The sequence below is a fragment of the Anabrus simplex genome, chromosome 1 (genome assembly GCF_040414725.1).
Source record: "Anabrus simplex isolate iqAnaSimp1 chromosome 1, ASM4041472v1, whole genome shotgun sequence".
Taxonomy (NCBI): Eukaryota; Metazoa; Arthropoda; class Insecta; order Orthoptera; family Tettigoniidae; genus Anabrus; species Anabrus simplex.
Window position 1 is genome coordinate 640,017,029 of NC_090265.1, and position 21,437 is coordinate 640,038,465.

A 21,437-nucleotide genomic window follows, 5' to 3' on the forward strand; every position below is an offset into this window, starting at 1 on the left:
ACCCGTTTTGGGAATCTGTTCTTCAGTATTACTGGAACTGCGGCCTGGAACGTAATGCTGTTTGGAGTGAGTCAGAGGAAAAGTTGTTCCTAGGAACTTTCTCACAATGTGGCAAAAGCTGAGGAGGGTGGCTTTCTGTAGTTCTACGTATGTGTGATGATGCAGGTTTAATGCGGCCAGAGAGCTGTGCAAGCTTTTTGGAATAACACCAGTACATGATATTACTATAGGAACTGTGGTGACTGATTCTAGTTTCCACAGGCGTTGTATTTCTATTGCCAGTTCTGTGTATTTTGATATCTTTGTGGCTATTGTTGTTTTGCAGATTGGAGGTGTTTGGACAAGCAATTTCTATAAGGGATGCGGATCTTTTTGATTTATCGATTAGAGCGTAAGCGTGACGTCGGTTATGACTTCTTGGTCCCACAGTAGTTTGTATGAAGAGTTTTCGAGAATGGGTTGAGGTGTACATTTCCAATATGCAGTTGATGACTGAAGAAATCCACATTTTACAGAAAGTTTCAGTGTTGCCAAGCTTTTACTGGACGAAAGCCTCCTCTGTGGATCAGTGATAGAGTGTGGGCCTCCATATCCCAGGATAGCAGGCTCAAACCCGGCAGAGGTAGTCGGATTTTTGAAGGGCAAAAAAAAGTCCATTCGACACTCTATGTCGTACAACGTCGGCATGTAAAAGATCTCTGGTGACACATTGGGGGTTTACCCGAAAAAATTAATTAATTCGGTTTACTCTCCCACGTAGTAGGCCTAGACTAAAACGGAACGTCGAAATTGACGAGCAGACAGCCAGACGGCGTCGACCGCGATAACCGTTTTCATATCGTCGTCAAATATGTTGACTGTACAACACCTTAAAAAAAAAGCCTCTCATTCTTCTGCTGTAATTGACAATTAACAGCAAAGAATAAATTATAATTATATTATAATTTTGCTAATCGGGATTTTTACCTACCTCGACTGGGTTTAATCCAGAGTTGGTTTTTCACCAGGAAAATTGGGAGAATCCCGCATACATCGGGGTACGTGACAATTCTCTCCAATACAGAAGTAAGTTTTCCGTTTTGTTTTCTTCTTATATGTTAAATATTTAATTTGTATTACTTGTAGGTTGAATGTAGCCTACCACTGAATGAGTGCTTCAGGGTGATTTCTGACAAAAGAGTAACGTTAAGAAAATGTTGCAGAGTTTGGCTGGGAAGACTTGGAAGAAAAGAAACGAGCTGGTCGACTAAGTGGTATGTTCCGAGCTGTCAGTGGAGAGATGGCATGGAATGACCTTAGTAGACGAATAAGTTTGAAGATAAAGTTGGAATTCAGGAGGAAAAATTGGAACAAATATTCGTTTATAGGAAGGGGAGTTAGGGATTGGAATAATATAAGTTACCAAAGGAGATGCTTAATAAATTTCCAAATTATTTACAATAATTTAAGTAAAGGCTAGGAAAACAATAGATAGGGGATCCGCCATCTGGACGACTGCCCTTAATGCAGATAAGTGATGATTTGATTGATTGATTGATTGATTGATTGATTAATTGATTGATTGATTGATTGATTGATTGATTGATTGATTGATTGAATAATGTAATTGGGCTTACAGCCTGTATATTCACATTAAAATAAATACTGTAAATGCATTAAATAAATAAATAAATAAATAAATAAATAAATAAATAAATAAATAAATAAATAAATAAATAAACAAGCACACAAACCACGGGGCCCTTGGCTGTGTCTGGCATGGCTTCACTTTTGCATGGCTGATCACTATCATCTTTCGTGTCCTACCTTCTTTGGTCAACTTCTGTACATTTACGACCCGAAACTCCTGTGGCTGGGGGAGGTAGAATAAATCCACGGTATCCCCTGCCTGCCGTAGAAGGCAACCAAGAAAGGGGAGTAGGCAGTGTGAGTTGCAGACCTTGTTTCTCCGCTGAGTCTAGCATTGCTTCCACGTACTTGTGCCATGCTCTTCGCTTTTGTTTTTCCTATCAGACTCTTGCACATTTCTTACCCCGACACCCCCTGTGAGTGGGGTGCTATAGAATAACATTCACGGTATCCCCTGCCTGTTGTAAGAGGGCTCTTAACAAGTGAGCGTGGGTTGCGACCACGGGGCTCTTAGCTGAGTTTTGGAATTGCTTCTCCTCACTTTCACCTACACTATCTGACCTCCCTTGGTCAACTCTTGTACTTTTTCGACCCTGACGTTGCATTATTAGATTTTCGAGCCCTAAGAAGCCTTTTATTTTCACGCTCTTCATGGTTCACATCTTTCTTTGGCTGATATCTTCATTTTTCGAAGTGTCGGGCCCCTTCCATCTTTTCCTTCTGATTAATGTTAATAGAGGATGGTTGCCCAGTTGTACTTCCTCTTAAAACAATAATCACCACCATCACTACCACTCTTACCCCGATGGTATTAGGTTTTCGAGACCTAGCAAATATTCCATCTCACGTTGTAATTGTCTTTCCCTTCTTTCGCTGACACCTTCATTCTTTGAAGGGTCGGGCCCCTTCCATCGTTCCCTCTGACTAATGCTGATTAATGTTAAGAGAGGATGGCTGCCCAGTTATACTTCCTCTGTCGAAACTATTTTTTTAAAAATACAAACTTCCTGAGAAAGGACACGTATTATATCTGAAAAAGAAACAGCTTATTACCAAATTCCATGGCGGAACAGCTCCAGAAAGCCATGGCCTACCAAGGGACCGCTGCTCAGTCCGAAGGCCTGCAGATTACGAGGTATCGTGTTGTCAGCATGATGGGTCCTCTCAGCTGTTATTCTTGGCTTTCTAGACCGGGAAAAAGCTGAATTAAAATTTAATGAAATAAAACAATAATCACCACCACCACATCTAGCCTGTCTCAAAAACATATGCAGAATATTTGGTAGTGTATCTCGTTAAAACAATAATCACTACCACTGCCGTCGCTACACATCTTCCGAACCTACGAAACCAATATGCCAGCATAGGTAAACCAGAACGACATAAAAAATGTTTCGTAGTCTTGAAGAAAACTGTTGGCCGATAACCTACATGTTAGGCCCATTAAAACAACAAGCAAAACAACAAGAAAACTATTATTTTTTAAAAAATACAATAAACATTTTCCCCTTTTGTTTTCGTTTCATTATTATTTTCTCTTCGCATAGGCGTAGTCAGTGCGTTCTCACTGCTAAATAAGAAACTTAACAAGAAACTGCAGCGAAAATTTTCTGCTTTCAATTGCAACGTCATGGAGCAGAAACATGTTTCTAGTTCTGGAGGCTATTTCGCTGAAAGAGACCCTTTCTATTCGGAGGTTAGCGTTTGTACGTCGTTGTCTGCGTTATATTAGCACTTTACCTTACCGTCCGGCTTCGATTCTCTCTACCCCTGTGGTTGGGGGAATATACCACATTTAACGTATCCTCCGTGTACCAAAAGAACGACTAAATGGGGCTCTCAACTTGGGGAAATGTGACTTAGCGACCGTGGGGCCCCTAGACGAATCTATCATAGCTTCTACTTACTTGTGCAAAACTCCTCACTTTCATCTTCCCTATCGGACCTCCCTTGATTCGTTCTTGCTTTCTTCCGATGCCGATGTATTAGATTTGCGATTCCTATTGTGTCTCTCATTCTCACGCCCACCTTGGTCCTTCCCTTTCCATTGCCGATACCGTCATTTTGTCCCCCTGTGGGTAGGGTTGGTAGAATAACATCCACGCTATCCCCTGTCTGTCGTAAATGGCGACTAAAAGGGCCCCAAGGAGCTTTTAACTTGGGAGGGTGGGTCGACGACCACAAGACCCTTAGCCGAGTCCTGACATTGCTTCCACTTGTGCCAATCTCCTCACTTTCATCTATCGTATCCGATCTCACTTGTTATTTTTTGCTAGTTGCTTTACGTCGCACAACCAGATAGGACTTATGGCGACGATGGGACAAGAAAGGGCTAGGAGTGGGAAGGAAGCGGCCGTGGCCTTAATATCAAGGTACATCCCCAGCATTTGCCTGGTGTGAAAATGTAAAACCACGGAAAACCATCTTCAGGGCTGCCGACAGTGGGATTCGAACCTACTACCTCCCGGAGGTAAGCTCTCAGCCACGCGCCTCTAACTGCACGGCTAACTCGTCCGGTGGCGTGAAAATTAAAGACTCCCTATGCCTCAAGTGCTCTAATACCGTCGGGGTCGGAAAACAACAAGAGTTGACCAAGAGAGGTCGTATAGGATAGATGAAAGTGAGGAGCTTGACACAAGTAAGTGGAAGTAATACCAGGACTCAGCTAAGGGCCCCGAGGTCGTCAACCCACACTCCCAAGTTGAAAGCCCCTAAGGGCCACTTTTAGTCTCTTGTTACGACTGGCAGGAGATACCGTGGGTGTTATTCTACCATTCCCACCCAGCAGGGGGATTGCCTATTTATGCTTATCGTTAAATCAGTAAACACCACAGTCATTTTGTAGTGGTAAAGTTCTTCATTCCGCCTCTGTGGTGTAGTGGTTAACGTGATTAGCTGCCACCCCCGGAGGCCCGGGTTCGATTCCCGGCTCTGCCACGAATTTTGAAAAGTGGTACGAGGGCTGGAACGGGGTCCACTCAGCCTCGGGAGGTCAACTGAGTAGAGGTGGGTTCGATTCCCACCTCAGCCATCCTGGAAGTGGTTTTCCGTGGTTTCCCACTTCTCCTCCAGGCGAATGCCGGGATGGTACCTAACTTAAGGCCACGGCCGCTTCCTTCCCTCTTCCTTGCCTATCCCTTCCAATCTTCCCATCCCTCCACAAGGCCCCTGTTCAGCATAGCAGGTGAGGCCGCCTGGGCGAGGTACTGGTCATACTCCCCAGTTGTATCCCCCGACCAAGAGTCTGAAGCTCCAGGACACTGCCCTTGAGGCGGTAGAGGTGGGATCCCTCGCTAAGTCCGAGGGAAAAACCGAACCTGGAGGGTAAACAGATGATGATGATGAAAGTTCTTCATTTTTGTCTTCTGATTAGTGTTTTCCCACAGTGGATGAGGGTGGTGGAACTCACCCACGTTATTCCTGGCCTGTCGTAAGAGGCGACTGAAAGGAGACCCCTTGGTGGCAAGAGCGAGTTAGCGACTATGGGGCCTCTGAGTCTTGTAATTGCTTGTGCCAGGCTCCTCGCTTTCATCTTTCCTATCCGAGTCCTCTCTTCCAACCCCGACAATATTAGGTTTGCGAGGTCTAGGAGATGTCTTTCACTTTACGTCCTTCGTAGCCCGTCCTTTTTCTTTCCTTCATTGTTTGAAGGGTCAGTCCCTGCCATTTTTCCTCTTATTAATGTTAAGAGACGATAATTGTATCGATTATTTCAGAAAGCAGTCAAGTGCCAAAAAATGAAAAATGAGTTAATGGCAGAATAAGAGGGTATACGCACATTTTGGTACTGAAACTAGTCAAGAAACGCCATCCTATAATGGTCAGGCATTACGTTGAATTTCGTATTTGGTTCAAAAACCAGTTAAGTGACACAACCTGGCCGGTTTCTGCAGTAAACTGCTGGTACATTTTGTGATGTGGCGCAGCCTGCCGGTTGGTGCTGCTGCTCTGAATGCAGAATAGCCAGCTGTTCAGCTGTTTTGATTGTCTTTGTTGTGTTTCTGAAATCGCATGTTCGTAGTTTTGTGAACAACTGATTCAAACAGCATTTCTTTTGTTTAGTGCAGTGTTTTTATAATCGTAGTGATATGTCTGAAGCTGTATCTTAAAGGAAACGAGGAGTGGTAAACAAACAAACTCACACACGTAAAATTATTCCTAATGCAAGGGTAAAAGGAGAAGGTTATATTTCTTACTCAGACAAGGAAGTACCTGGTCTGAGCCCTACATTATTCTCTGTTATTGTTGGTTTTAGGTGCCGATCAATATCGAGAAGATACGTGACCTCAATGCCTTAAAAGCATACCTGATGGAATATCAACACTTTTATGACAGCATTTTACAATGGCCTACTACAGAGACGGAATGTGCTGTGGAGTTTGTTTATGAGGATTGATTACCTCCTGTCATGATGAGCAGGCATTGCTGATTTCATCCTTTTAATAATTATATTTGTATCAGCAATGCAGTATAAACCTATTAAAATATTTTCTATGTCCATAAATATGGGGTTTATGACAAAATCCTTTCAAAATGCAAGAATCATCCCATAAAAATATGTTTGCAACACTCGTTTATTCCAGAAACCAGTTAAGTGGAATTTTTTTCGGATTTTTCACAGCAAAGTTAATAAGCAAAAAATATTTTTCCTTAGAAAGTATTAAGAGATATAATACTTTCAAACTAAAATATTAAAACCCCTACCATAACATTTTGTCTGATGCTAGGCAGTTTTCTTCATTTTCTCAAAAATGACAGACTTGGTGCTTGATTGGTTTCTGAAATAATCGATTCAATTGCCCCGTTTCCCCAGTGAGTGGGGGCGGGAGAATACATACACGGTTTTCGCTGCATGTCGTAAGAGGTGACTAAAAGGGGGCCCAGGGGCTCTGATCTTTGGAGCGTGGGTTAGCAATTACGGGACCCCTAGGTGAGTCTGGCGTTGCTTTCACTTACTTGCGCCAGGCTCCCCTCTTTCATCTATTCTGTCCGACCACCCATGGTCAACTCTTGTTCTTTTCCGACCCCGACGGTATTAGGTTTCCGAGGCCTAGAGAGTTTTTCATTTTTACGCCTTCCGTGGTCCTTGCCTTTCTTTGGCCGATACCTTCATGGCACCCCTTCATTTTTTCTCTCTGATTAGTGTTAATGCAGGATGGTTGCCCAGTTGTACTTCCTCTTAAAACAATACCCACCACCACCACCACCACCACCTCTGCTGTATTCGTTTATTTCACAATTATTACTCATACAGTCAGAACATAGCAACCATTTCTATAATTGCGCTTCTTGTGAAGTTTTACGTTTTTCTTTCCTGGCTGATGTGTCAATATGAAAAGGACGTGGGAGGATAGGATAATAAGTATAGAGTGAAGAAGATTTCGATACAAAAAACGAGGAGTTAGACGGTGGAACGGATGTTTAAGGAGCGTGAAGATACTTATTATATGAGGCTAGGTATGTGACCGTCATAGTCGACGAAACGGGGTTACTAGGAGCAAGGTAGTCGGTGGAAGAGCAGCTGACAGTAAAGGGTTTACTGCTCTTCGTGACGGATTATTACAATATTTGACTGTGTGTGTGTCGTGTTGTTTTGACTGAAATGGGCTGTGTCATCGCGTATTACTCCGTCCTCCTCTTCGTGAGGACATGCTATTGTCCTTCTTCAGAATTGTGATTGACTGAGTGTCTGACAATTCATTGATAAGCATGTGGCACGAAACTATGTCGGGGTTAGTGTAAGGGAGAGTGGAAGGGTTCTTGAAAGCGGTAGGGGTCAAGCAAATTGCGTGTGTACCGGTCGAGAGGACACCAGACTTGGCCTTCTGGTCACTGCTGTGAGAGTGGATAGTTGTCGCAGTGCTTAATGGAAGTCGCCGTCTTCGTAGTCGCTTACACAGTATCGTGTAAACTAGTTTGTTGATTTAAAATGGAAAACTATGTGTGAACAAGTTCAAAATCCAGGAACATCTCCAAGTTAGAAAGGAGGAAGCATGTATGACCTATCTAATACATAAAACGTAACAAGTAATAGACTTATCTTCCGAAAACTGCGGAAAGTTTGCGCGTTATGTAATAAATGTATACCTCAGCATGCATTACCGGCCAATATTATTAACGCTGAAGTCTTTATTGTTTCTTGGAACATTAACATTTCTTTGATAATGGTAAGTTTTCAGCAGATTATACAGGGAGTGTACAATATTCTGTTTATTAACACCGTGTTGTTGGCAGAAGTTAAGAATGACAGAATTCACGATCATAGAGGGCACTACATTGTTCCTGAAAAACTGTGGAGAACAGCTCCTCCAGAACATGTAAGATATCGAGAAGGAACTAGTTCTTATTACAAGAATGTGATGGTGCCTCAGTTCCAAGACATAGCAGATACACACGGTCATCATTTACTACAACACAATATTGGCAAGTATAGGGACTACAACACGAACTACGAAGATGAAGAGGAAGAGGAAGACGATGAAGATGATGATGATTTGGAAATGTCGGAGAGCAGAAGAAGAAACTCTACATTTCTTAAAGGATTGTCGGATATTTTCTCCCGGGGAGGAAATAGGATGGTACGTAATTCTACTCGCAATCGTTATTTAGAAGATTATCGTCTTCCTGCCGAGGACAGTGAAAAGAGACGTTCCAACATGAAGGGTAATGAGGACAAAATTAGAAGGCCATCTCCTCCTCTACCGGTGTGGAAGACTCTCAACTTTAGACTGACAGACGGCAACAGGACTATCTATATTCGCAGATACATTCGTAAACCCAATAACACGACCAACCACCACCGAGGTCAGCCTGTCTACCTGTATCGTCCTGTGCTCTACAAGCCGGCTACGACCACGACTACCACTCCTACCCCACCCACGACGGCACTCCCAGAGCGCTTCGTAGATCTTTCCACTGCAGCTAAGATTCGTGAAGCTAAGAAGAGGATCGCTAAATGTGAGTACCCTACTTGCTTTATCTGTACTTGACTAGTTATAAAGTGCAAGTATTATTATTATTATTATTATTATTATTATTATTATTATTATTATTATTATTATTATTATTACCCCAACTTGACAGGTTCGATCCTGGCTCAGTCCGGTGGTATTTGAAGGTGCTCAAATACGTCAGATTAGTGTCGGTAGATTTACTGGCACATACAATTTTTATTATTATTATTATTACTATTATTATTATTACTGTATTATTATTATTATTATTATTATTATTATTATTATTATTATTATTATTATTATTATTATTATTATTATTATGTGCTTTTGCTGGAGAGACCGAGTGTTTACAGTGCACTATGTCTTCTGGTACGGGCTAGAGTAATTTTGTTACTTTCATAGATCTGTCTCAGTCTTACCCTTGGCTTTGACAATATGAAAGTGACAGAGGTATGAGTGATGTTAGTAATGCCAATCCTTATGCAGCTAGTCCCTCCTATGAATGGTGTGAAAATGTTGCTCCTAAGCATCGGTTGGTGCGTGCATTTCAGTGGGCTTGGCAGACTGATATGTAATGACAACTGCTGGCTCAGTGAGGAAAGCAACGGGAAACTACCTCACTCTTCATTTCCCTAGTAAGACTCTTCAGTGATGCCTAGGCCATCTATGACAGCTAATGGTGGAGCTATTGAGGATCCAACTAGCCTTCGGGCTAAGGACTAATCATACACATATATTTAAATAATAATAATAATTTGCGAATTGACCTCTTAGGATCACGTTACAATGCCATTTTTTCTTTGATTGAAGTTTTTTCTTCCTCCAGTACTCCTTCATATGATGTTTCTTCTGTTCATCCCTCCAGGCTCTTCCCGTCTTTGTAGTTCTTTTGACTTGAAACCTTTCCACATTTTGAATCATGGTCCGAAATGTTAACCTGTCATAACGTCTGAACTTCGTGGATGTTGGACTTCTTTAGATATTTACAAACGTATTATATTATTATTATTATTATTATTATTATTATTATTATTATTATTATTATTATCATCATCATCATCATCATCCAGCTTCCGTGGCTCAGGCGGCAGCGCGTCGGCCTCTCACCGCTGGGTTCCTTGGTTCAAATCGCGGTCACTCCATGTGAGATGTGTGCCGGACAAAGCGGAGGCGGGGCAGGTTTTTCTCCGGGTACTTCGGTTTTTCCTGTCATCTTTCATTCCAGCAACACTCTCCACTATCATTTCATTTCATCTATCAGTCATTAATCATTGCCCCAGAGGAGTGCGACAGGTCCCGGCAGCTGGCACAATTCCTATCCTCGCCGCAAGACGGGGACTTCATTCATTCCATCCCTGACCCGGTCATTGACTGGAAAACAGGTTATAGATTTTCATTAATTATTATCATTATCTAGTTTCAAGAGTGAATGGTCAGTGAGAATATATTAGAATACTTTCTTCCCCTACTTTCGGTTCACCAGACACTGAGGGGAGACCAGCTTATTAGGTTATAACACCTCGCGGTGCTACAGACCTAACACGTCCTGGCCTACCAAGCAACCGCTGCTCAATCCGAAGGCCTGCAGATTACGAAGTGACGCGTGGTCAGCGCGATGACTTCTCTCGGCCGTTATTCTTGGTTTTCTAGACCGGGAACGCCGTCTCACCGTAAGATAGCTCCCCAATTGAAAATTACTTAGGCTGAGTGGACCTCGAATCAGCCCTCAGACTCAAGTAAAAATCCCTGACCTGGCACCGCTTGTGGGTGGGGGTGGTAGAATACATCCACGGTATCCCCTGCGACCAGGGGTTCACAGCTTGGGACCATGGATTGGTGACCGCGGTTCCCTAGTTGAGTCTGCCATTGCTTCCACTTACTTTGTGTCAGGCTCCTTACTTTCACTTTTCCCATTCGACTTCCCTGGGCTAACTCTTGATCTCTTCCGACCGCGGCTGTATCAGGTTTGCGAGATCTAGCGAGTCTGTCATTGTCACGCTCTTCGGGGTACTCCCCTTTCTTTTCCCGATACCTTCATCCTTCAGAGTGTGGGACCTCTTCCTTTTCTCTTTCCGATTCGTACGAATAGAGAAGAGAAGACCACGGGGCCGGCGGCTATTTGTTTGTTGTAATCCAAATTGTTAGCTCCCTCTGTGAATTAATGCTAGAGTATCTCAAGATCGCGGGGTCAAACTCGGCAGGGATGGTCGGACATTTGAAAGGCGGGGAAAGGTTCGTTCAGCATTTCCATGTCGTGCGATGTCAGCATGTAAAAACCTCTGGTGACAAAACTGGACTCTACTCAAGAAAATGAATTAAAACTGAGCCAAATATCGCCCTACAAAACTCCGTCTCTCCACCAACTATTAGAGTTAAAAGGAACGTCGAAATTGACACGCAGGCAGCTTATATGACATAAAGTCATAATTTCTTGCACACGTTATCTGAGGCCATAAAATTATTATTATTATTATTATTATTATTATTATTATTATTATTATTATTATTATTATTATTTTATGCTCATTCATAATGCGCGTTGGAACTTGTTAACTGGCTTGATGACTTTCGCCTTCCTATTCTTCCAAAACCTTTTCATGAACTCACTGTGTTGCCTCTTCCGTTCTTCTGACCGCTTCGTACCAGTCCTACTGCCAGTTTCCACCATAAATGTGTGTTTATTTACTGAGGCCCTGAAGACATGGCGATTATTCATAATGTCTTCCCTGATGTTCAATTCATGCAGGTCCCCTCTTGTTTCCTCCAACCAATTTATTCTCCTATTTTGGTAATTTATTAAAGTGAATAACCTTCTTATGAGGTTGTGTCCAAGAACCTCCAATATCTCCTCCGTACAGTATCCATGAAACTATTTGTGTGACCATAGAGGTCTGCAGTTCGCCGTTTGATCCAAATTCCATTTTCTTGTGTAGAGCGGAAACATTTTCCTAAGAATTTTGCGTTCTTGTTTTTCAATATCTGTAATTTTAGAATGTCCTCCTAAAGTTAAGGTTTCTGACGCATATAGAGCTTCCGGTAGGACAACTGTTCTGTAATGTTCCAATTTAGCATTGCGCGACATTACACGTTTATTGTAGTGATCCCATGTTGGTAGAAATGCCTTCTGAAGTTTTGAGGCCCTTCGGACAAATTGTCTAATGTCGAAATAAGAATTATTTTTTCAAGGAATACAAAAAGGATATCTGTGAGATTGTTCCATACGCCATTTCAGTTTTATCTTTATTTCACCTCTGAAGACAATTCTGCATGTATGTATGTGGTTTTCTCGAATGATATCTGAAGGCCTTGCCTGTGATGCTATTCTGTGTAATGTCTGGATAGCATACTTAGTGATGATCGCTAGGTCATGTGTGAAAGCCAGGCATTTCACTCCGATTTTGTTCCCAGCAGTCCCGATATTTATGCCTGTGATACCCTTTTCCTGCTCTCTGATGACTTCATCAAAAACCAAGTTGAAGAGGAGAAAGTCCACCTCCTTGCCGAACAATCGTGTGTACTTCAAAAGGTCAGGAAATTCCCCCCAAAATTTTTCACCTTAGATTTTGTGTTTGTGAGGGTCTGACGAATCAGTTATCTGGTCTTTATATCCCCTCGAAGTTCTAGCGTGTCGAACAAGGTCTGTTTGTCCACAGAGTCATACGCTTTCTTCAGGTCCACGAAGGTGGCTATGGATCTTCAGAATCATCTTCAGATTCCATATCTGTTCAGCACACGAACGTCCTTTCCTAAAACCAGCTTGATATTGGCCAATCAAACGATCTGTTTGTTTCTCTAGTCGGTTTAGGAGGGCCTTAAGACATAACTTTGTAAGCAACGGGTAGTAGGGATAGACCTCTGTAGTTATTCGTATCTATTTTTTCACATTTTTTATGCAATGGATGAATCAACGCGTACATCCAGTCCTGCGAGATCGCTTCTTTTTCCCAGATTTCTATTAGGAGTGCGTCTTCTGATGAGCTCTTCTACTCTGGTTTATCTCTATGTCATCTTCTCCCGTAGATCGATTGATCTCCGCTGTTTCTTCCAGCGTCGGTGGATGTGAATCTGGACTTTTCAAAGTGCAATTTCTCCTTTGGTGGGTCACGATTGAGTAGATATTGGAAGTAATTTGCTAAGATCTTACCGAGCAAGTGGCCGGGTGGTTAGGGCCGCGCAGCTGTGAGCTTGCATTCGGGAGATAATGGGTTCGAACTCCACTCTCGGCAGCCCTGAAGATACGTTTCCGTGGTTTCCCATTTTCACACCAGGCAAATAGTCCGGCTCCATGGCTAAATGGTTAGCGTGCTGGCCTTTGGCCACTGGGGTCCCGGGTTCGATTCCCGGCAGGGTCGGGAATTTTAACCTTAATTGGCTAATTTCGCTGGCACGGGGGCTGGGTGTATTTGTCGTCTTCATCATCATTTCATCCTCATCACGACGCGCAGGTCGCCTACGGACGTCAAATCAAAAGACCTGCACCTGGCGAGCCGAACTTGTCCTCGGACACTCCCGGCACTAAAAGCCATACGCCATTTCATTTTACCAGGAAAATGCTGTGGCTGTACCTTAATTAAGGCCACGACCACTTCCTTCCCACTCCTGGCCCATTCCTATCCCATCGTCACCATAAGACCTATCTGTGTTGGTGCGACGTAAAGCAAATTGCTAAGATCTTGCAGTTTTCTTTGGTGTTTGTTTCTAGTATGCCATCTGATCTATGGATACATATGTTTGGATATTGATAACTGGATAGACTCTCACTGAACGTCTTGTAGAAATTCCTGCAATTGTTTTTGAGGAAATCCTGTTCTGTGAGTTTGTTCCTGTCGTACGCGTATTATTATTATTATTATTATTATTATTATTATTATAGACTGTTGTGCCTTTCAGCGTTCAGTCTGCAAGCATCTGTGAATTTACTAAACACCTCCACAAACCTCTATTTGTAATAAGATCTGAGGTCTCGTTTAGTTCCACACTTCTAACGAGTCTAAACTTCATCGCCTCGTCTCCCTCTGCTTCTCTTACTCTCCTTGACCGAGTCCATTATTCTCCTAGGTAACCTATCCTCTTCCAATCCCCTAACAAGACTCCATCACTGAAGCCAGTTTTCGCACACCACTTCATCAATCGTGTTCATTCCTAACTTTGCCTTTATCTTCTCATTCCGAGTACCCACATGTCATTGTTCTCACTTGCTTGTTCTAGTGATCATTTCTCGCTACTTTCATTTCTGTTACATCTATATTATGAATAAGGTAGCCTGAGTCCACCCAGCTTTCACTCCCGTACAGCAAAGTTAGAGCCTGCCACTAAAATCATGTCGTCGGCATGGGCTAAACTGCTTACTACATTTCCACCAACTGACTTCCTTCCTGCCACTTTGCACCTTTTAGTAGATGATCCATGTACACAATGAACAGCAAAGGTGAAAGATTTCAGCCTTGTCTAACCCCCGTAAGTACCTTGAACCAAGAACTCATTCTACCATCAATTCTCACTGCGGGCGTATGACCTAGATGTTTGGCTCCTTTAAACGATAAGCATCATCACCACCACCACCACCACCATCATCATCATCATCATCATCAATTCTCACTGCAGGGCTAGGAGTAGTAGACCACTCCATAAAAAGAGGAAAAAGTGACTAAAATTTCAGCAAAAGAGACGAGGTTGCCAAATCAACATGGTCAAATGTTTGGTGTTCGTATGTTTCCGCATCGAAAATGGTGACAAATAATACATATATAGTAATCCGCAACCAATAAAAGGCCGGCGGAGACCAGAAAAAAAAAATGAATTTGTAAGTACAAGTATACACACACAAATTACCAAATGATAAAGAATAGTATCTATTTCATTTGATGTTTTACGCTAGGTTTCATTTGTTTATGGTCGTGGATAGTCTGTTAATTTATTCAATTATGATTATATTGCAGTTTTTTTTATTAAATGAAATACTTATGTTCGAGGAACACAAGTATAGCAAAAGTTTTTTTTTCAACTTATACATAAAAAGCTATGTCAAGAAATAAATGTTGTTACCTTACTGAAAGAAGACGGGATAAGCCCGCCTGGTGGCCATGGTCGTTAAGGCGTTGAAGTCTATACGGTCTGACACCGTGGTTTGGTGGTTCGACTCCCACTTATCGAAAAAAAAAAATCACCATCAGATTGTTGGTCGGCAGAGTAGGGGAGATGGTGGTATACAATTTCTAATCACTAGATTGAGTGCCAAAAGCCTGGATTCAATTCCAAACCTCTCCGCAGTGCACATATAGAGTGAGGGCATATGACCCTGTTTGATGGCGATTCGTCCGTCAGATGGAGATGTAAAGCCCTGAGCAGACCCCTTGGTGGTATTCGACAGGAGTAGGCTACGTGCCAAATTTCACCCTCTCCCTTCATATATCACATAATTCATTTCATCTCATCTCATGAACTCCTCTGATAAGGTTGAAATCAGGAAGGGCTTCCGGTCGTAAAAACTCGCTATGAAGATTCATTTCACTTCATAGCCGTAGAGGAATGGGGCAAGGGTTGGACATACATACTGAAAGAAGACAGAGAAATACAATTTTTCTTCCCATGTAATAGAGACAGTTCAGCCTCAAATTTGCCAATTCCTTATATTGTTTTTGGTTTGCTGTATTAGTTCTCTTATCCCAATAACTATCAATCTTTCCTTTGAAAGCTGGCCCCGTCTCCATCTGCAACATCTTCCATTCGTCAGCGAGCACATCCTCTTTCATATGGATAGGCAGTTCTTTGGCAACTGAAACTATATCTTGATAGCTTTGTCGGTCTTTCGCAAGGGAGGGGTTTAAACACTTCAGAGCTTTAATCAAATCACAATCTTTCATTGCTTTTTCAATCAAATATTTGCATCCGAAAACATAATGCTCTTTAGCACTGTTCAAGAAAACCAAAAATTATTTTTCCGGATAATGTGAAAGTTCATTTTAAAGCAAAAATATCATTCAAGAGCAATATATTTCTTGAATCAAGTAACACGTTTAGATCTAAGTTATCAACGGAAATAGACTTGTAAACACGTCCATCCCGTTTTCCTAACAGATCTTGTACCTGAGGGTACAGGATATGAATTAAAGGTTTACCTCGTTTGAATGTTTCGGTGAAGCGTGTAAAAGGTTCTGCTGAAGATATAGTGAAGTGCAATTGTGCTTTGATTGTTGAATAACATAAAAGTTTGGCCGTCTTTTTATACGAAGTAGACTGTGACACAGTCTGATCTTTTACTGATGGCAAGAATTTAAGAAAAAATTATATTATCCTCCCCGCTGTTCAAGCAACTAAAACAATCTGTCAGCAGTGGGACGAAGTATAAGCCACCTGGGCTGAGAATGTTTCAAGAAGGATTTTGAGATCGTCTTGAATCCCTTCATATTACTCCAGCCTGGTTGGCCACCCATCAAAATAATGATAAAAAGCAACTAATTCAGATGAATCTTCACCAAAAGTCTTTTAGATATGCATCATGAACGATAAGAACAGGACAGGTCCCGCTATCAACTAAACTGCGAGATCTCATTAATGAAATCTTCATTGAAATGTGAATTTTCTTATTCACATTTGGTCCATCTGAGCCAGTCATCATAAATTTGTAGCTCCCTCTTGTAGGGTGTTGGCCTCCGGATACCAAGACAGCAGGTTCAAACCCGGCAGAGGTATTTGGATTTTTCGAAGGCTGGAATAAAGCCCATTCGACACTTCATGGCGTAGGATGTCGGCTTATAAATGATCTCTGGTGACAAATCTCGTGTTTACCAGACAAAATTCATTTAAAAACTCAGCCATAGATGCCACCCTGGAGAGATTCGGTTTACTGCGACATCTAGTAAGCTTAGAGTAAATCGGAATGTCGAACCTTGATGAGCAAGTAGCCAGATGGTGTAAACTGTAAATGCTTGCACACGGTAGCTGAGGCTATATTATTATTATTAGTTTGTGAACAAGTAGGTTTGAATTACTAATGGCAGAGCAAATTTTTCCATGGAGAGTTAGTACATATTTTTTCCTGATGATAGATGTCTGCAAATGTCTTTAAAGTACTTCTCCTCTACTATCTGACTCTGACCATTACCTGAAGCTCCTTTTTATCTTGAAAATTCGTTGTTTCATCAAAACAGACCAAATACACGGAGGTTCCCACATCATTTGAGATCATCTGTTGAAAATTTTGAGATCGTCTTGAATCCCTTCATATTACTCCAGCCTGGTTGGCCACCCATCAAAATAATGATAAAAAGCAACTAATTCAGATGAATCTTCACCAAAAGTCTTTTAGATATGCATCATGAACGATAAGAACAGGACAGGTCCCGCTATCAACTAAGATAGAAATTTAAGAAAAATCAATTGGAACAACTCCGCTGCAAGAGGATGCAGAAAAGTTGCAACACACAGACTTCGTAAACCAAATTAGTTCAAATATTGTTGCCACATTCTTCGAAGTACGTAGAGTTTAATAACAGGCACGGAAGAAGTACAGCTTGACCCAGTAAATTCACTTTGGATTTTATCAGAAGGATCACCAGGATTTGCCGCGTCTAAAATTATCTGCTTATACCCTAAAACATCAGAGGATAATTTTGTATCTTAAGCATAGTCTGACGTTGAAGAGGATCTTCCAACCGTTCCAGTATAAATCCTGAAAGGAAAGGAAAAAATAATAGAAAATAACAAAAAAATACATTACAGAAAAACTCTTTTTTAAACCGTTCTGCTGAAAAATGTAAATCACGGTTAGTTTCTTCAACGAACAATTCCTGTGTTCATTATATGGATATTATCATTGTTGCCGTGTTTTTGTGGAGCAGAAAGAGGTGAAAGAAGGTTCTGGGTGGAATGGGTCTATCTACTATATCAAAGATTAACTTAAATCTTTGAAAATGAAGGTTATATTTCTTTTCAAATCGCAAACCTAACAACAAGCTTCTTCACTAGGTGAAGAAAGGAAAGGTCAGGTACAATAACAATCTTGATACAAGAATTGGAAAAACCAAAGAATAGGGAATTTAACAGTTTCAGGCTTTAAGCCCCCACATTTCCAACTTTACAATATCGCCAATTAGCATTTGCATAGACAAGGAGAGAAATCTCCCAAAACAGAGCACCCTGTTCCAACCGATACAAACTTTACAGCCTTCCAGAGGCACCCCTCAATGTTACAGAAAAGTTAGCAATTTCAGAAAAGAGCTTACATGCTCTCCAACTTTAACCAAGGAGACGGCGCTTCCAATTTCTTACAGCCCACTTAAGGTAACATTACACCACAAATCTTATACATTTCTGGCCTCTCCAGGCCCAACCTACAATTTACAATTTTACACAGGGGTATCTATTACCCAAACTACTGGGCCTTCGTGGAAAGAAGAACAGGTTAAGTTACTGGCTCAAACACAAAGTGAATGGAGGCGTACACTTGCGCTCCTAGAAAATTAAGTATAAAACCCTAATTGGGCTCGCGGTCCGGTGATACAGAGGCTAATCTCAAACTACTGAGGTGACTAGAATGAACAAGTTACTTGGAAATTTACAGGAGAAAAACGGTTACAAAATCGTAATCACCTCAAGATAAATTGAAGGGGAACTCGAGAGGGTAAAGCACTCTCTATCCCCGATTTACTAATTAAAGACTTTATGAAATTTTTACATTAGCCGAAAGAAGGTTTACATTTTAGAAAACAGGATGTTACATAGTTAGAAATTAGAACCTTCCCCTCGTATAAGTCTGCGGAGGTAGCTACAGAGAGATACGACTGGTAGCCATTACCATGGCTGTTGAACTGCCTGGCGAAGAATGAGGCGCCCCGCCTCCTGTCTTAACAAACACACTCTCAGAAATACGGCGATCAAAAGACAAGGTAGCCAGAAAAGCCTCAGCTTATATACCCGAGGGGACGGTTCGAGAGGGTTTTGGACTAAATCCGGACACACCCTCTCACTTTTATTGGCCGACTTCAATAGGTACAAGAAACCTATTATTGGCTGAAAAATAATTACAGAAAATTCATAATTGGCCAGATTAAAATCTGGCGGAATGAGAAAGAAGTGTTGCAAACCTTGAAATAACAAAATACATGAACATTAATTTAGTTGAGAAAACATAAGAACACAAAACTTATTTAAATCACTAATTCTTTTACCTTGCACCAGAGTGCATTACCTCAGTTTTTGAAATGACATCTATGGAGAAAAGTTTAAACTTCTTGAAGTAAGCAAACACAAAACAAATAAATACAGTCAGTTTAGGCAACTTCAAAATAACACATTACTCAATAATTCAATGGTGACATCTTCTTGTCAATGTCCCAACTTCATGCATTAGTTGTTTCACGTTTTCTATGAGAGATAGCGTTCCTTAAGGCACGTCTTTTAAATGTGCGGAGTTGAGGTGTACCACCCGGTACAATCATAAGAAACTTCAGAAGGAAGTTACATATTAATCAATCTTAAATGTAATAAGACAAACCACATACCTTTATTCTATTTGGAGAACAACACCTCACACACTTCTTCTATTCCAACTCCACTTTTTAAAAATTATTCAGTCGTCAAAGGCAAGGAAGCTAGAAAAGAAACTTATTCTGAATAAAGGGACTATGAGAGACTAACCCCCAAGAAACAGACCAACTCTTAGGCCTATAACTGAAGCCCAATTGATTGCTCTAAAAAATCTACCCTCAATCCCATAATCTCTCAGTACCGGTACGGCTAACACCTTTTCCCTCGGCACCCTACCATATGTCCGCTCTAGATCTACGAAACATAAACGTAACTTTCTATTCCTCTCGTGGCATTTTTCAGTTTCCTGGTGCGTACTGAAAATGTGGTCCTGACAGCCCCTCTGGTCTGAAACCATATTGCTTTTTCTCGAACTTACTCTCAAGTATTGATCACACCCTCCCTTCTAAAATGCCAGATATATTGATCAATTAAATACCTCGATAGTTGTTGCAAACCTTCCTGGTCCCTTGCTGAGAGATGTGTACAATCAGAAGATACTTTATTAACATTCTATGCTAATATTATTATTCTGTGAATCCACTTCATCCCTGCCTTTCCACCATATATCACCAGTTCAAGTCTAATTTAATCTGTTCCTGCTGTTTGACAATGGAGTTTATTTACCATCCTTTCCACTTCCTTAAGCGTATTTGGGTAGATGTGGTGATATTCAAAACAAGTATAAGGCAGTAAATCACCCACACGCTTTCCAATACTAAAACCAAATACAGTAGAGACAATACGCGACACTCAGCGAGATATTGAGGGACAGCTGTTAGAGCTCTCTCTAGCGGATTGACCTGAGAACTACTGATTCTGCCATAAGAGCACGTGTATTTGTGTGTGAAGTTTTTGGTGTTATTTATGCGTTTTCAGTGAGTTGACATAATTAAATAGTAGCGTGTGTCATTCCTCGATATCTCCTCTCAGCATGAGGAGAAATATATGTGCTGTGTTTGGATGCAGTAACTATGAAGTAGAGAAGAATGTGCTGTCTTTCTTTCGCTACCCTCGTGACAAGAAAATGTAATATTGTATTTGTATATATATTCTTCCAGTGACAAAGAGATTTTTATAGTACTTCATAATCTTCTGACCTGCTCGACCCATATTTTAACTGGTTTAAAATATAATACGCATATTTTATTGTATAGTGCAGCAGTTAACCTTCAATACCGTGATCTGTGATCACGGCCTCATGTGGAATAGGTGTGATCTGTGGGTTTTGAAATGTCACAGAAGTGATTTGGATAAGGTGTACAAGAAAGAAGGGACGTTACGCTTATATAATGAGAAAAAAGACAAATCTAACCGTAAAAGTTCAGACAGGAATGCTAAAGCAAAAAAAGTAATGCATAAATGAAAGATCAGCCCATTTCACATCTTGTTTATGTGTCTAATTTCAGTCTTTAAATAAATAATTCTTCATTCATTTATCCAGAATTGCTTGAACAACTTCGAAGTTAATATCTCAATAATACTTTCTTTCTAGACGTCATTTATTTATCCATTTTCGTATATGCATTTCCATTGATATTTGAATTTAGCGCGACTTTTCAGGTCAAGTCACTAGGAGCGCCACAGTCGAATTGTCTCCCATTTTAACAAGGCTAAATCCGTAAGTGTCGCGTATTGGCTCTACTGTATTTGCTAACTAAGGTAACAAGATGCCTTTTCTACATTTTGATGAGGTAAATGCATGAATTTTATCATCCTATTTTCGTATTACGGTTGTATTTAGTAAACACTCGCAGACTGAAAACGTTCATTCACTGTTGCAGCATTCCATATATGAAAAATTGTTTTTAGATTTAACATTCTCTGTTACTGTTTCTGTTCATTTCTGAATACCTTACAGTGCTCGGAACAGAAATTTAGAAATGCCAGTATACTTTCCAAGGTTCGATTTTCGTTGTATTGGCTTTGGCGTACAAAACTATTGCATATAAGGTCCATCAATAATGCTTTGATCAGAAACACGCGATTTTCGAAGTACAGTAATTAATATCCAACAAGGCACATTCGTCTTAAGAGGATCTATATGTAAGAACGTAGTCAAACTTCTTCATCTGTAGTGACTTTTTCCTAAATGAAATATAACCTTCACGTTGTCGCTCTTATTTTTTAAAAAATCAGATTTCAGGCACTACTGAAGTTGAACATCGTATTGCTCTTTTATGAAAAAGAGGAGATTACTTCGTGCTAGTCGACTTAGTCTTTCCCTCCGACTGAAAATGCCACATGCGCTTGTATGGACAGTTGCAATGTATACCTCTGAAGCAGGGACACTAGTAATGAAAAATAAGTCTGGAAGCCTTAGAG

General features: G+C 41.0%; 1 protein-coding gene across 1 annotated transcript in view; it reads left to right on the plus strand.

Moving 5' to 3' along the window:
- The window catches only part of LOC136884644 (uncharacterized), a 148,329-nt gene that overhangs the window by 16,283 nt on the left and 110,609 nt on the right, over nucleotides 1-21,437 (plus strand). The window contains exon 2 of the mRNA XM_068229625.1: nucleotides 7,864-8,586. Coding sequence (XP_068085726.1) covers nucleotides 7,864-8,586 — 723 coding nt within the window. The remainder of the gene's footprint in view (nucleotides 1-7,863; nucleotides 8,587-21,437) is intronic.